The sequence below is a fragment of the Peromyscus eremicus genome, chromosome 4, assembly GCF_949786415.1.
Source record: "Peromyscus eremicus chromosome 4, PerEre_H2_v1, whole genome shotgun sequence".
In the NCBI taxonomy this organism is placed as follows: domain Eukaryota; kingdom Metazoa; phylum Chordata; class Mammalia; order Rodentia; family Cricetidae; genus Peromyscus; species Peromyscus eremicus.
The window spans coordinates 100799313-100816111 of NC_081419.1; the positions used below are offsets into that span (position 1 = coordinate 100799313).

At 41.4% G+C, this 16799-nt stretch overlaps 1 protein-coding gene across 1 annotated transcript in view; it reads left to right on the forward strand.

Moving 5' to 3' along the window:
• The first annotated feature begins 7791 nt into the window (after positions 1-7791).
• Positions 7792-16799, forward strand: part of Ap4e1 (adaptor related protein complex 4 subunit epsilon 1) — a 62486-nt gene continuing 53478 nt past the window's right edge. The window contains exons 1-3 of the mRNA XM_059261339.1: positions 7792-7971; positions 10337-10408; positions 14220-14343. Coding sequence (XP_059117322.1) covers positions 7825-7971; positions 10337-10408; positions 14220-14343 — 343 coding nt within the window. The 5' untranslated portion in view covers positions 7792-7824. The remainder of the gene's footprint in view (positions 7972-10336; positions 10409-14219; positions 14344-16799) is intronic.

Sequence of the window (16799 nt, forward strand, 5' to 3'; positions counted from 1 at the left end):
CTGTTGGGTAAGGCTGTGGAATCTTTTAGGAGGTGGAAACTTCCTGTAGGAAGTGGGTGACTGAGGGTGGGCCTTGATGCTTGATAAGCAAGTCCTACTTGTTATAGAATAATTTTTTTTGTACTGTGAAGATGTATCTTTCCCAAGGCACCTTCTGATTGGTTTAATATAAGAGCTGACTGGCCAGTAGCTAGGCAGGAGGTATAGGTGGGACAGCAAGACACAGAGGATGCTGGGAAGAAGAAGGGTGGAGTCTCTGGAGTTGAGAGTAGACATAGAAATGAGATGATCGTGCTGTGTTGAAAGAAGGTACTAACACGTGGCAGAGGGTAGATAAGAAATATGGGTTAATTTAAAATGTAAGAGTTAGCTAGTAACAAGCCTGAGCTATCAGCTGAGCATTTATAATTAACAATAAGTCTCAGTGTGGGAGTGGCTGCCAAGACACAGAAAAACTCCACCTACAAATGGCACCCAAACATCTGGCACCTACATTCACATAAGACCTGAGAAAGCTTAAAGGTTCTAAACACACAAAAGCAGAGCCAAACATGGCTCCCTAGTCTGTATCTCTCATGCTGGCTGAGGGAGGAGCCAGCTGCAGTCACCATGCACTACTGCCATGCACTAAGCTAAGTTACACTGGCGGTGGCTGGCACAGCAGTTTAAGATTCATCTCATGCAATCAGAAACAATACAGATGCCCAGTAAAGGCAGATCCAGATGGAAAAAAACCTCTAAACAGATTACAGTGTGTCTTAAAATGTATATAGGCTTGGGAGAGAAAAGAGAAATGGGTATCGACCCTCATAGAAAGAAAAAAAAAGTTTAAAAATAATAAAGTCAAGTCTTTAAAGAAAGAATAAAGTAATATAAAGGAAAACGCCACATAAAGATGGGAAATACACAGAGAGTCTGGATCCTGTCTGTTGTTGTCTTTAAATTTTTTTGATTGCTGATGATTGAGTGATAGTTGCTAAGAGACACTGGATTATGGAAGCTGCTAGATTAAACCAACCTATAAGTTTTAAAAATATCTTGACTTCAAAATGGAAGTCAAAAGGTGTATTGCTTTGGGGGAGGGGTTATGTTTTTATTTCCACAGGAAATGAGAGGCTGTGGATTCATTCCAGGTTAGAGATGATCAGGTTTGATCGAGGAAGACCTCTTGGACTTTTAAATTATAACCTGTTTTTATGTTCAGGCTATCTGGATACTACTTCTCCTGCTGTTGTACATAAAATATTTTTACATTCAAAAAAGGACAAATACTATAGAATTGTATAACATGAAATATATAGAATATACAAATTCATAGAGACAGAAAGATTAGATGTTATCTCAAGATAGAGAAGAAAGAAATACAGAGCACTGATTTCCTAAGTACAGAATCTCTGTCTTGTGTGATGGAAAACCCCCACAAATGGACAGTAGTATTAGGACATAATATCATGAATGTAATAAATCAATACAATTAATGTGATTAATGAATATCATAAATATAATTATTGAATGAATACTGCAAATATAATCAATGAATCCACAAATGTAATTAATATCAAGAGTGTAATTAATGAATATCATGAGTGTAATTAAAAAATAAATTAAAAAATAAAATAATAAAAAAAGAAAATCCTGACTACAGACATAAAGAAATAAACCTAAAAACTACAAAACGTGTAACATATATTTTACCTGTTCATACATACAAAAAATCATCTTTAACTGACTTGTACACACCATGTATTCCACACTTGTAACGTATGTTACCTTTAAAAGTTTATGTGTTTTCAGAACAAGGGGACCAAACACCAATGAAAATAGATGGCCCAGGTGATCCAACATCTCAGAATGCCTCTGTTACAGTTTGTGAGTTCTGCATCCAGAACAGCTTCAAGGCTGTTGGCTGAGAGGTTCCGCCTCACAGAATACTCAAGCCAAGACAACCATTATTCTGAATTTTCTCAAGGTTCCCCCAAAGATGCCAGCACCCCTAGACAACAGGAAACAGTCTAGAGAAAACAATGCTTACATTCCCAAAAGATGGGTTATGGATATTTGCCATCATTTAGTGGAAGTTGGTTAAAAATTGTTATTAGTCTTAGTTTAAAAAAAAAAGGCTAAATAAAAGAGTTAAATTCACAGATCTCTTTCTAAAGGAAAAAGGGGGGTTATGATATAGGAATGATACAAAAAAAGGGTAGCTTACTGAATCTACTTTAATCCAAAAAACAACTATTAATCTCAAAATATTTTACATTGGTATGGATTTTGACTTATTGATACAAATTTAAAGTTAATTTTGTTATATTGTATGTATGTTTCTACTTTTGTTTAGGGTATTGTGCTTATTTATGCAGCTCATTTAAAAATATAATATATAATTAAAAAATACAGATTAATAGTCATCTATAAATAATCAAACTTGTAGTCATATTAGGTATGTTTTCAAGGTTAAACAGATATATTTAGATGGATGGATGGTCTTCATACACCTCAAAGACCTACAGAATATGACATTTAATGTTTAATAACTTAAGACTTTTCATGACAGTGAGACATGTCTGCTCCTGGCAGCACCAATTTGCTTCAAAAGATGATGATGGGCATCGAAGAACCTCTGTATGGAGTTTGCTTTCTTTATGGCAAAAGCTAGCCATGTGGGCAAAAAACTGCCCTTGCCTCAATTGCTGATGTATACTGTCCAAACTGGACCAGCAAGATGCAAAAGAAAGTGACTGCCAAACTTTGCCAAGACAGGCTAGGACAGTATTCAGAATTCCCTACTTCTCAAAAATGTCTGTCAGATATACTAGGCCTGTAGGACAGAGTTGGATGGCCCAATGTTACAGAAGAACTTTGGGTGACTGTCCAGGCAGCCAGTTGTTCCTGTCATTAGGTAACATTTCATCCTTCTGGGGTTTTTGATGGAGTTAAAGACTAAATAATTAAACTTATAGTTTTTCTTAGTTATGATAAAAGTAAATTAGGTATAAAACTTTAGACTCACAAAGATAAGATAGATAATAGAGTGTTTTTCTCTAATTTTGCCAAATACAAATGGACTGGATATTGTATCTGTAATTCTTACTTGATAACTATTTTTGTTATATATAGTTTTACTATGTTAAAGTTAAAACCTTTTTTAATTAGATAAAAGGGGGAAATGTTATGGAATAATCTTTTTGTACACTGTGAAAATGTGTCTTTGCCAAGGTGCCTTCTGATTGGTTTAATGAAAGAGCTGACTGGCTGGTAGCTAGGCAGGAGGTACAGGCAGGACAGCAAGACACAGAGGATGCTGTGAAGAAGAAGGGCGGAGTCTGGGGAGTCTCAAGCAGACTCAGAAAGAAGCAAGATGAATGTGCTATATTGAAAGAAGGTACCACCACGTGGCAGAGGCTAAATAAGAAATATGGGTTGGCCAGGCAGCAGTGGCGCATGCCTTTAATCCCAGCACTTGGGAGGCAGAGCCAGGAGAAGCTCTGTGAGTTCAAGGCCAGCCTGGTCTACAGAGCGAGATCCAGGACAGGCACCAAAACTACACAGAGAAACCCTGTCTTGAAAAGAAATACGGGTTAATTTAAAATATAGGAGTTAGTTAGTAACAAGCCTGAGCTATCAGCCAAGTATTTATAATTAATAATAAGTTTTTGCCTTCCCTGCCTGCTGCTACATCTTTCCTATTATGAACTACATGCCTTGGGAAATGTGAGCCAAAATAACTTTCTCCCTTAGTGTGCTTTCGTCAGGGTGTTTACTACATCATGTGAAGCATCACATCATTTTTTTCTACAGTTTTATTTAAATCCTAAAATTTATTGCAAAATCATATTCACATATAATCCATCATTTGATTCTCACAGTCGCCCGAAGGTGTAGGAATGAACAAAGTTTTGTTCCTTTACCCAGGCTTTTCCAACTGGTAAAGACCAAGCACTTTGCTAAGAGCCAAGACTGCACACAAGTTTGTTACGTCCCTGTGTAGGGCCTTTATCACTTCATACTTCAGACACGAGAGACCCCTGAAGTGACTGTGTTTCTCCACCTTCCCCAGTCTGGGCTTCCTGCCTCGCAGACCCCTGCAGATGTCTCTGTACTGCATTCTTTGAGGAAATGGGGCTTTCTTTCCTGAACTGAGGAGTTGTAACCTGTGCTCCAGGGCTGGTAGTAATTTAGTTTTCTGATGGAATAATTTGTGAGCTACTGATTTTTAAACTCGTGTCAGGGCTACTTCAGGGGTGTGTGTGTGTGTGTGTCTTGGTGACCATGTGGAAGTCTGAGGACAACTTGTGGGAGTCAGTTCTCTCCTTCCACCGTGTGGATTCCGGGGAGTGCCTTTACCCATTGAGCCATCTCCCTGGCCCAAAGCCCTGCAGTTTTTAAAGACTTGGTTCTTACTCATCAATAGAGCCTCAGGCTGCAGCGGGATGATTGCCTCTCTTGGAGGTAACTTTTACTCCTTTGAACTTGATTGACTTCTGGTGGCCTGGTCACTGTCTGTACCACTGTGGATTAGGTGTGTTTGGACACTGCATTCCCACCTCTTACTTCTGGAAAGACTTTTGTTTATTCTGACTCAAGCTTCTTTCTTTTCCTTATCCTGGATCTTGAAGACTGTTAGGAAAAGTCCTTACACAGATACTCTGGGAACTGGACTTGTAAATAGGTGCTCATAGGGAAAGACTCAGAGCATAGGATGCCGTTTTTATTTTTGTGTGGTTTTGGTTTGTTTGTTTTATTCTGCTCATTTCTTAAGATACTTGGGGAAAAGCCAAAAAAATGTAGATTAAATCTTTTTATGCTGGGCAGTCGTGGCACACACCTTTAATCCCAGCACTTGGGAGGCAGAGGCAGTTGGATCTCTGAGTTCAAGGCCAGCCTGGTCTACAAACTGAGTTCCAGGACAGCTAAGATTACACAGAGAAACCCTGTCTTGAAAAACCAAACCAACCAAACAAAAAATCCTCTTTACAAGTAGTTCAACTAGACTGTCTAAATACATGATGTGGACCAGAATTTTGTTCCATGGACTGTGGCTTACTAGGTTAGTCAGCATAAGCTGAGTCATGGAGGATTTCTAGCTAAATAGAGATTTTCACCACAAAGAGTTTGCTGTAGAGGGATTTATCCAGAAACACAGAGCTCTTCCAGCTAATGCCAGGCTGATTCGGGTGGGCAGAGGAAGTGGAAAAACACTGTGGGCATAGTCTGCTGGCCAGGGGTCAAGGCAGAGTGAAAAAAACACAAAGTTCTGTGTGAAATGGGAGTGACTGAGAACGGGAGAAAATAAAACAGCTCATCTCATCCTGGAGTGTGAGGAAGCCTCTCCTTGGAGCTCTTTCTTTTTTTAAAAAAAGGATGTATCCACTTTATTTTAATGTGTATATGTAGTAAGAATCTTAAATGGATCTTCTTAATGAAATCAAACCTGAGGCCAAGTATTGGGGTGAACACTGGAAGATTAGAGAGACAGAACAAGCCACAGGTAACCTCACCTGGCCAACTTCTCAGCTGGTCTTGTTTCCTCAGACTGGAAGCCTCTCTGTCCTCATATCCGAATGGCTCTCAGCTGAACTGTTTCTCGAAAGCCTGAAAGCTTAACCAGCCAAATGTTTCCAGTTTCTGGTCCTCACGCCTTATATACCTTTCTGTTTTCTACCACCACTCCCTGGGATTAAAGGCTGCTTTCTGGGATTAAAGGCGTGTGTCACCATGCCTAGCTCTTTCCAATGTGGCCTTGAACTCACAGAGATCCCAGATGAATTTCTGCCTCTGGAATGCTAGGATTAAAGGCATGAGTGCCACCATTTTCTAGCCTAAGTATCTAGTGGCTTTTCTGTTCTCTGACCCCAGATAAGTTTATTAGGGTACACAATATTTTGGGGACCACAATACCACCACATGTATATGTGTGTGCCTACATGTATGTATGTTCACCCCATTATGCAGGTGTCCCGAGAGACAGAAGAGGGTGTCCAATCCCCTAGAACTGGATTTACAGGTGATTGTGAGCTGCCCCATGCTGGGAGCAGAACCTCAGTCCTCTGCAATAGCTGCACTGGCTCTTAACCCTGAGTTAGCCCTCTTGCTAACTCCCAGGGCCATTTCTTTTGGCTGTAACTGTTGCCCTTCCCTGGAGAGTCTAACTTGGCTCTCCCTGATGCCTTTTCAGAGTCAAGCTAATTCTCTCCTCTCAAGAAAGAAAAGGAGAAGAAAAAAAAAAAAAAAAAAAAAAAAAAAAGACCTTGAGAGGTCTCTTTTTCTAAGAACCTGTGCCAGAAATTCAATGAACTTGAGATAGCATGCAGAGCCAAGAGCTGGGAACTGAGTCAGGTCCGTCCTTCGTTCTTCTGGCGCCCCCTCGTGTATTAAAATGGAACTTTTTTTTTTTTTTTTTTTTTTTTTGGTCGTGGTAGTAGGGGTTTTTTGTTTGTTTGTTTTGGAACATAACCTTGGTTGGCTTGTAATTCACTCAGTAGACCAGGCTGGCCTCAAACTCACAGAGATCCGCCTGCCTCTGCCTCCTGAGTGCTGGGATTAAAGGCATGTGCCACTATTGCTCTGCTTAATTCCTCAACTGAAAGTTTTCTAGATCCCACTTGCAGTAGGACGGAATCACCTTCTCTTTTGGCCAGCCTCTCGGGTCACTGACTAATTCCTTGTCACTTCTGAGGCTCTTCCATAGCCACGTCCTGCGGGATTCATTTTTTTGAGCCTCTCGGCGTCGTTTTCTAGCCGATTCAGCACAATAATTCAACCTTCGTAAGATGTTTCAGTGGTTCTTTCTTTGAAAAGTGGTAGCAGCAGACCTTTGCTTAGCTTAGCATGTCTCTGTTTCAAATGTGTAATTTTCTTCCTGCTCTACCGGCGCCAGACTACAATTTGAAAATGTTCCACCGATAAGATACACTAAGGTGGACATCATCCAGGCCAGGGTAAAGAAAGCTTCTCTGTCTTTCCTTCTGGCAGCGTTACCACGTTCCTTTCCCCTGAGTCAGAGAAGTATCTGATATTGCTTTTCCAGCACTTTTTGGATGCAAGACAAAAAATTTGGGGGGTGGGGAAATTTAAGACAAGGTTTCATATAGCCCAGGTTTGCTTTGACCTTGATGCGTCCTTGATGATGTCCTTGAATTTTCTTGCTCCTCCCACCCCCAAGTGCTGGGATTACAGGCAAATACCACTACACATGCCTGGAAAGTAAATTTTCTAATCTTTTTAAGCTAATGAAAGTGCCTAGATTTAAAAAAAAAGTAAACAAAATTTTACTTTGGCATAAACATATTAAATTCTAACAGAATCTGTTTTAAATAAAATTTAAATATTGAGAAAATTTCCAGCAAGTTAAAATTTATCTTTGCAGAACTACTCTGTCGGGCAAACTTTCCCTTTTGTTGAGGTATGGGAACAAAAACAGCTGGAAGATTTTTTTAAACATTTCACTTATCACAGACATTTCACTAACACAGAAGTTTCAGGTATTAAGAGCACGATAAAGAAGATGGTGGATCAGGTCTGTAATTCCTGTAATTCCCTGAGGCAGGAGAATGGCATGAATTCATCATCCTACTACTAGGGAGAGTCTAGAAAATACAATTATACTCAGGCGCACACGTTTCACCGCTGCTGGGAGCGATCTGCTCCAAGCCTCTTGAGAACTCTGCTCTTCCTCGTAGACTCGCGCGCCCCCTGGCGACCTCTCCCGGAACGTCACCCTGCTCGCACCGCCCCGGCGCGAATAAAGATTTCTTGTTCAAGACGCCGGAAGTGACTACGGCGGCCGGGAGGCTCAGCGCGAAGTAGCCGCGCCGGGAGGCCGCGATGAGCGACATGGTGGAGAGGACGCTGACCGCCCTGCCGGGGCTCTTCCTGCAGAACCAGCTGGGAGGGCCTGCGGCCTCCAGGGCACCCTTCTTCTCCAGGCTGGGCGGCCTCATCCGCGGCGTCACTGCGCTCTCGTCCAAGCACGTAGGTGGCTGGGTCGGCAGGGCGGGGTGGGCCCGGGGTGCTTGTCAGCTAGCTGGACGCGGCCGGGCGTCCGCCCCGAGCTTGGGTTTGCTGCCTGCACGGACCGCAGGGAGGCCGGCTATCTGATCCGGAGGCCGGAAGACCCTCGGTGTCCCTTCTCAGCGTGAAACCGGTGTGTGGTCCACGGGAGTGCTTGAGGACTACATGAGCCGGCAATCTAGTGAAAACAGCCAGTGCGGCTTGAGTCCTGGACTATAGTCTCCTACGAAGTTTTTCTTCCCTGTTGAGTTTTAATTTAGTTCCTCTTTCTTGGAGGCATCACATACCGCAACTGACAACCCTCACTCCCACCCCTGGCAGGGCTGTTATCATTGCAGAGCTTGAGGTTTTGCCCAAGCTGGACCAACGGCGTGGGCAAAGACGGGCTTTGAAAACGAGTAGTTTCAATACAAGTTAGTAAGTTCCCACGGATTGCGTATGGTACTGATTCAAAGCCTCAAGGAGTGTATGTCTTAAAAACATAATATTGTGTCATAATTTCTCCAGCAGATATTTATCTAACACAACTATGCGTTAATTAATGAGGAAAATAGTAAAACACGTTTCTTTCTAGCAAGGATTTAGTCATTCATTTTGGGCATAATGTAAGTGTAAGTAGAGAGGAGCAAGAGAAACAAGATGCCTTTTAAAGGTTTAAGATGTGCACGTGTTTTAGTTGTAAGCTGGTGTGTAGCGAGGCTGAATTGGCCAGGGCTTACTGCACATCCCACAATCATTATTTGTGTACTTAACATATCTTCATGGTTTGTATGAGGCCAAATTAAAAAAAAATGCGTATGTGTATGTACTCTGTGTGTGTGTGTTTATGTGTGCGCGTGCGAGCACGTGTGTGTGTGTGTGTGCATGTACTATGGTAGGGTTCAGAGGACAACTTTGGGTGTTGGTCCTCACCTTCCACCTTGTTTGACATAGGATCTCTTGTTGTTTTCTTCTGTGCTATATACTCCAGGCAAGAGGGCCAGGGGACTTCTGGGGGTCCCTCTCTACCTCCAGTCTCACCGTAGGAATTCGGGGATTACAGATACACCTCACCACATCTGGCTTTGTATATGGTGGATTGTGATCCTTAGGCTTATGCAGCAAGTGCATTTACACACTGAGCCGTCCGACCCTGCTCCTGCATGAAACCTTAAAGAACGTGGTTCTTGGCTTAAGTTGCAGTTTGAAACTTCACAGGCAGCTAGATGTGGTAGTGCTCCACTTCTAGGTTTTTTTGTTTGTTTTTAGATTTTTTTGGACTCTGCGTGCGTGCGTGCGTGTGTGTGTGTGTGTGTGTGTGTGTGTGTGTGTGTGTATGGATATGTGCATGTGAGTGCAGATGCCCTCAGATTCCAGAAGAAAGTGTCTGATCCCCTAGAGCTGGAGTTTTAGGCAGATGTGAGCCAATAGAGTGGGTCTGGGAACCAAACTCTGGTCCTCTCCAAAAGCGATGTGTAGCCTTATCTGCTGCATCGTCTCTCCAGCCCTCACTGGTAGTTCCTAATTAGCTACTTACTTTTTTTTTTTTTTTTTTTTTTTTTTTTGGTTTTTCGAGACAGGGTTTCTCCGTGTAGTTTTTGGTGCCTGTCCTGGATCTTGCTTTGTAGATCAGGCTGGCCTGGAACTCACAGAGATCCGCCTTCCTCTGCCTCCTGAGTGCTGGGATTAAAGTCGTGCGCCGCCACCGCCGCCACCACCACCACCACCACCACCACCACCACCACCACCACCACCACCACCACCCGGCAGCTACTTACTTAATATCAGTAACTTGGTGTGTGATTTATAGATAGCATTGTATAGCCGGGTGGTGGTGGCACACGCATTTAATCCCATTGGGCAGAGGCAGGCAGATCTCTTGAGTTCGAGGCCAGCCTGGTCTATAGAGTGAGTTTCAGGACAGGCTCCAAAGCTACACAGAGAAACCCTGTCACAAACAAACAAACAAACAAAGACAGCATTGTATTAGGCAGTAGTTGGGCATGTGTTTAAGTGCTTAGTGGGATTGTGTATGTGTGACATGACACTTGTGTCCAGGAGTCAGTTCTTTTATTCCATCATGTGGGGTCCAGGGACCGAACTCAGGTCCTCAGGCTTGGCAGCATGCACCTTTGCCCACTGCGCCACCTCACCATCAACATTTTGAATTAAAAAATTTTTTTTTCTGCCAATCTATATATACTATCAAATGAATGCAATGAAGAGGAGTAATAGGTTAACCTGGAAATAATTCTTCTTTCCAAGGAGGGTTGTATGGGTCAGGAAATGTAACTTTTTTAAGAATGATACTCCATTTAATGGAAATGATTATAATTGTATTTTTCAGGAAGAAGAGAAGTTAATCCAGCAGGAACTGAGTAGTCTGAAGGCGACTGTTTCTGCTCCTACTACAACACTGGTATGTTGGCACAGTTCAACACACTCGCATTTGAAGCCTGGTTCCATATCAAATGAATTTCCAAATTCACTAAGCAGCTATTTAATGAGTAGCTGGCTACTCTGTGTTGGCCACTGTGAGGCTGTTTGCACATCTTCAGATTAGGACCTGGTTTTGTTATCTTTTTTTTTTTTTTTTAATTGACATGTACTATTTATTTGTTTATTTTTGAGGCAGAGTCTTGCTGTGTAACCCTGGCTGGCCTAGAACTTACTATGTAGACCAGGGTGGCTTTGAACTCAAAAGGATCCACTTGCCTCTGCTTCTAGGTACTGGGATCAAAAGTGTGTATCAACACATTCAGCCTGTGGAGTCTTTTTTGTGTGTAAGTCATTGTAGAAATGTTTATCCCTTTAGGAAATATCAAAGTGATAATTTTGCACAAATACATAGTCATAAACATGAATATGCAAAGTCCAAGAAAACGTGTTTCTTTTTGTAGTTATAATATTCAGGGAAATAAAATTCAAGACACCATTACTCTGGTATCTTTGTACGTATATATGTGTGTGTTGTATATATAGATATGTACCTCTGTGTGCATGCTTTGTGATACTTGATAGGAATGCTAAGCAGAAGTAGTTTTCCTCTTTTTCCTTCACTAGGTTTTCATTTCTGTAATGGGTGTCATTGAATACAATTCTTGTACTATAAGGGCATAAGTCTGGTGTTGGGTAAAACTGGTCACTGGACACTCAGAGTTTAGCAGTGAGATTATAACTAACAATAGCCATCCAGGCAGGTCAGTCGTGTGTTTCTAAGGTATTACAGAGCTGGGACAACTGGAAGGAGATTGTAAAAGGAAGCCCAGCATTGGGAAATGTCCTTTCTTCTCTAGATAAAGGAACAATAACTTATATAACAATTGTACTCTGAAGTCATAAGCTGGAGAGATGGCTCAGCAGTTAAGAGCACTGGCTGCTCTTCCAGAGGACCTGAATTCAATTCCCAGCAACTTTCTAGTGTGCAGATGTGCATGCAGATAGAGCACTCATATACATAAAATATATAAATAAAAATTTAAAGAAACAAACAAGGACAACAAAACCTTCTGAAGTCATGATACATATCCAGGATTGAAACTTAATGGCATAAATTAACCTTTTATTGCTAGTTTATATAAAAGCCTTTGCAAAGGGACTCCCACTACAATTTAATTAAAAACAATTAGACACACACACACACACACACACACACACTCTAACAAATGTTAAAACAAACTTAGTAGCCCTAATTAACATGTTAACGAATTAACTTTTACTGCTTTAAACACAAGTGATTTGAACTAAACTGTATTTCCCTAATATTTTCCTAAGATACACACACACACACACACACACACACACACACACACACACACACACACACCTACCCCTCTAAATACTACTGTCTTGCTTTAAGTTTTGTTGTTGTTTTATTTTGGTGATAAGGTCTCATGTAGTCCAGGCTGACTTCTGACTCACTGTGTAGCTTCGGATCCTCCTGCTTTGACCTCCAAGGACTGCGCACGCACTGCCACACCCTGTTTTGTTTAGATAGTTTAATGTTTTGTCAGCCTTTTTATCTAATTGTCTGATAGCAGTTAACTTTAATACACACACACAGACACACACACACACACACACACACACACACACACACACAGTGCTGGAGTTAAACATATGTCCACCACAGGCAGCTATATTTTTAAGATTTAAAAAAATTTTTTTTGAGACAGGATCTAATATATCCCAGGCTGGCCTGGTATTGACTACTGTGTAGTTGAGGATGACCTTGAATTTATCCCCCTGCCTCTATGTCCTGATGTTGGGATTATAGATCCCCCTTCCCCCCCCACCAGCCCCCATGGGGAGGAAAGGGTTTATTTCACCTTATGCTTGTAGTCTACCATCCAGGGAAGTCAGGGCAGGAACTTGAAGGCAGGAACTGATTCAGAAGCCATGGAGGAGTGCCTACTGATTTGTTCCTCAGGCTTTGCTCAGCTACAGATAGTTTTTTATAGAACACTGAATTATATATATTTTTCCTCTTTTTTGATCCTGGGATTGAATCCAGAACCAGATGTGCACTATCATTGCCAAGTTTTAATTTTAGATGTTAAAATAATCAGAGATTTTCTCTGTTTTGAAACACATTGTATTTCTTATAACTAACAAAACTTTGCTATAAATATTGATAATGCAAATGTCATTCTGATAAAACATATTCATAGAATCTATTAAAGAATTTTTTTTTTTTCAAGACAGGGTTTCCCTGTGTAGCTTTTGAAGCCTATCCTGGAACTCGCTCTGTAGACCAGGCTGGCCTCGAACTCACAGAGATCCGCCTGCCTCTGTCTCCCGAGTGCTGGAATTAAAGGCATGCACTGCCACCACCGCCCGGCCCTAATAAAGAATTTGAGTTTTGGTTGGGTGATGTATATCATTAATCCCAGCACTCAGGAGGCAGAGCCAGGTGGATCTTTGTGAGTTAGAGGCCAGCCTGGTCTACAGAGTGAGATCCAGGAAATGCGCAAAGCTACACAGAGAAACCCTGTCTCAAAAACAAAACAAAACGAAACCAAAAAAAAAAAAAGAGAGAGAGAGACAGAGTCAGGTAGATCTCTTGAGTCCAGCCTAGTCTACAGAGTGAGATCCGGATACACAGAGAAACCCTGTCTTGAAAACAGACAAACAAATAATTAAAAAAAAAAAAAGTTTGTAATGGCCACATTGTTCATGAAATTATACCTCTTAGTTCACAATAATGTGAGTTATTTAAAAAGAGAAAAAGAGTACTTATGCAGCAGATGATTATATATCTATAATATAATAATGCTGAAGAAAACCTATGTTCAGTTTGATTTTTTTTTTTTTTTCGTTTATTGAGATGGGTTCTTTATTCCAGTCTCTAACTCCTGGGCTCACACAGTCCTTTGTCAGCCTCCTACCTCAGTTCTTGACTACTAGGATGATAGGAATACAGCTGGCTTGCAGTTTGATATTTAAAATTGAATATTTTCATTACAGAATACATTACCAACTTGTATCAATTTTCTAGATGTTTTCGTTTGGCAAAACATATTCAAATTGACTCCCCCCCTGGTTTTTTTGTTTTTGGTTTTTTGGTGTTTTGTTGTTGTTGTTTTTTGAGATAGGGTTTCTCTGTGTATCTTTGGAGCCTGTCCTGGAACTCACTCTGTAGCCCAGGTTGGCCTCAAACTCATAGGGATCCACCTGCCTCTGCCTCCTGAGTGCTAGGATTAAAGGTGTGCACCACCATGGCCTGGCTCCTCCTCTGTTTTTTTGAGACAAGGTTTCTCTGTGTAAGTACTCTGGCTGTCCTGGAACAAGCTTTGTAGACCAGATTGGCCTCAAACCCACAGAGATGTGCCTGCTTTGGTCTTCTGGGTGCTGAGAGTAAAGGCCTTTGCCACCACCGCCCATGTTAGCCATTGATTTTAAATGCTAACTATGATCACCATGGATGAAATTTTGTCTGAGGATCACCTCTAATCAAACTTCTCTGGGCACGTAGAATTAGAAGTAGCTTCAGGTAGTTTATAGTGTCATTATCAATAAAATATTGAGCTAATTTTTTTTTACATTAATAGTGTTGGTGATTGTTAGAAGCAACTTTTATGTCTATATTCTGATATTAGACAAATGCTTTGTAATATGTATATTAGTTCTTCATCACCAGGATAAATGGCTCCATTGTTAAATGAGTGTGACATACAGAAAAATGAAAGCATTCATTTGTTCACATAGTGATTGGGTGTTTCACTTTTCAGAAAATGATGAAGGAATGTATGGTGAGACTTATATATTGTGAAATGCTTGGATATGATGCTTCTTTTGGTTATATACATGCAATCAAGTTGGCCCAGCAAGGAAACCTCTTAGAAAAAAGAGTGGGTATGTATATGCTTAAGACTTCTGTTCTTACTGTTTTGTTTTTTAAGGTATTAACCACTATAAAATGATGGCTTGTATATAGTATGTTTTTAGAGTATTGCGTTATATGTTTTTTTTTTCTTTTTTATAGTCCTAGGGTTTTTTTATAGTCCTGGGATAGACTCTCACTTACTAAGGCAAGTTCTCTACCACTGAGCTATATCCCAGCCCAGATTTCCAAAGCTAACACTTTAGAACACAAAGCCTATACATAAAATTAGCTTTCTTGGATATGAATCATTTTGGAGTTTGGGAAGATGAAAAGGTGCTTTAATCCCAGCTCTTGGGAGGCAGAGGCAGGTGGATCTCTCTGAGTTTTGAAGCTAGCCTTATCAGAGTAGCAAGTCCCAGGCCAGCCAGAACTATATCAAGAGACCTTCTCTCAAAAAACAAAGAAACAACAATAAAAAAAAACAAAATCAAAAAGAGAAAGATAATACTGGATAGTTGGTGGTGTCTTAATTTGCTTTCTACTGCTGTGGTAAATCTGACTGTCTTAGTTGGGGTTCTTTAGAGGAACCGAACTGATAGGATGAATATTTATATGTAGGACTTATTGGCGTGCCTCTCAGGCTGTGGTCCACCCAGTCCAATAGTGGCAGACTCCTGACAGAAAGGCCAGAATCTGCCAGTTGTTCAGCCCCAAGGCTGATGTCTTAGCCAGTCTTCAGTCTTTGTTGGAATCCCAAAGAAGCAGGTTCTAATACCATCAAGGTAATGCCTTAGTGACAGGATTGATGAGCTTGCCAGTGAGGGTGAGGGCAAGCAGGCAAAAAGCCAAAATGTCCTTCTTTGGTTTCCTTTTATGGAGGCCTACCAGGAGATAAGGCCCAGATTTAGGGTGGGTCTTCTCACCTCAAATGTTCCAATCAAGAAAATCTTTCCCAGGTATGCCCGGCTACTTGGGTTTTAGTTGATTACAGATATTGTCAGGCTGACAACAAAGATTAGCCATCACACTAACCAAAAGCAACTTGGGGAGGAAAGGGTTTGTTTCCGTCGTCTGTCACTGAGGGAAGTCAGAGCAGGAACTCAAGGCAGCAGCTAAAGCAGAGAACATGCAGCAGTCTGCCCACTGCTTGCTCCGCCATGGCTTGCTTACCCTGCTTTCTCATAGCACTCAGAATCACCTGCCCAGAGGTGGCACCGCTTTTGTCAATTGACAGAAAGTCTAACCAGCATAGGTGGTGTGATTACTTTGAGTAGCTGTTACTACATTTTGATTTTTAGACTTCACATACATTTTTTTTCATTTCCAACTTTATTTTTGCATTGTGTACTGATCTCTGCTTCTTGGCTAACAATACAATGTGATTAGCTGCCTCCAGTTCCCGCCATGTCTTTTCTGCCATAATGACCTGCCCTCAGATTGTGAGCCCAAACCAACCCTCCCTTCCTCCCTCCCTTCATTTGTTTTGAGACACAGTCTCACTATGTAGACCTGGCTGACCTGGAACTTGCTGTAGAGGCCAGGCTGCCCTTGAACTCATAGCTATCCACCTGCCTCTGCCTACTGAGTATTGGGATTAAAAGCATGTACCACCACACCTGGCTTTAAGTTGCTTTATTAGATATTTTGTTCCAAGCGTTAAGTAGGGTTTTTTTTTTTCCCCCCAGAGCTGAGGACCAAACCCAGGGCCTTGTGCTTGCTAGGCAAGTGCTCTACCACTGAGCTAAATCCCCAACCCCTTAAGTAGCTTTTAAAAAAGCCAGTTTATTTATTTTATGTGTATGTTTTGTTTGCATGTATGTGTGTGCACTGTGTGCATGCCTAGTGTTGGTGGAGGCCACATTGCTGTCACTTCTTATTAGCCCCAATGCTGGGATTGCAGGCTTATACCAATATGGTCAGTTTTATGTAGTGCGGGGAATTAAATCCAGGGCTTTGTGTATGCTAGGCAGACCCTCTACCAACTCAGCTGCATCCCTAGCCCAGTACCTCATTCCTAGTCATATCAGATATACTCTGTAGTCAAACTTAATTGTTCTTTGTTACATCTATTTGTTAAATTACAGGCATCTTTTTTCTTTATTCTTTGTCAAAACAGGATGCTTGGTAATAGAATTAAGGTTTCTTTAATATGACCTTTGAACTACTTTATTGACTTTGGTGTTGGTGACTTGGATGTGGGTGATACCTTAGCTGAACAGTAAGTTCTGAGCAAGAAGACTTAGCTTCTGTTGTAAGAGCTCCCTGGCCTAATCAGCTTTTTTCTCCCTTGTAGGGGTAACAGCTTTCCCCTCCATCATTGAAAAAATTGCAATCAATTATGCTGCTCCTTTGTGATGTGAGACTAGAAGCTGCTAATTGTTTCCCATGTTGGACAGTGGACCAGATGCACAGTTCCTGAGTAGTGTTAGGGATCGCCACCATTAGTAGCTATTGAAAGGGCTGAAAGAGCTGAGAAGAGAGGAGA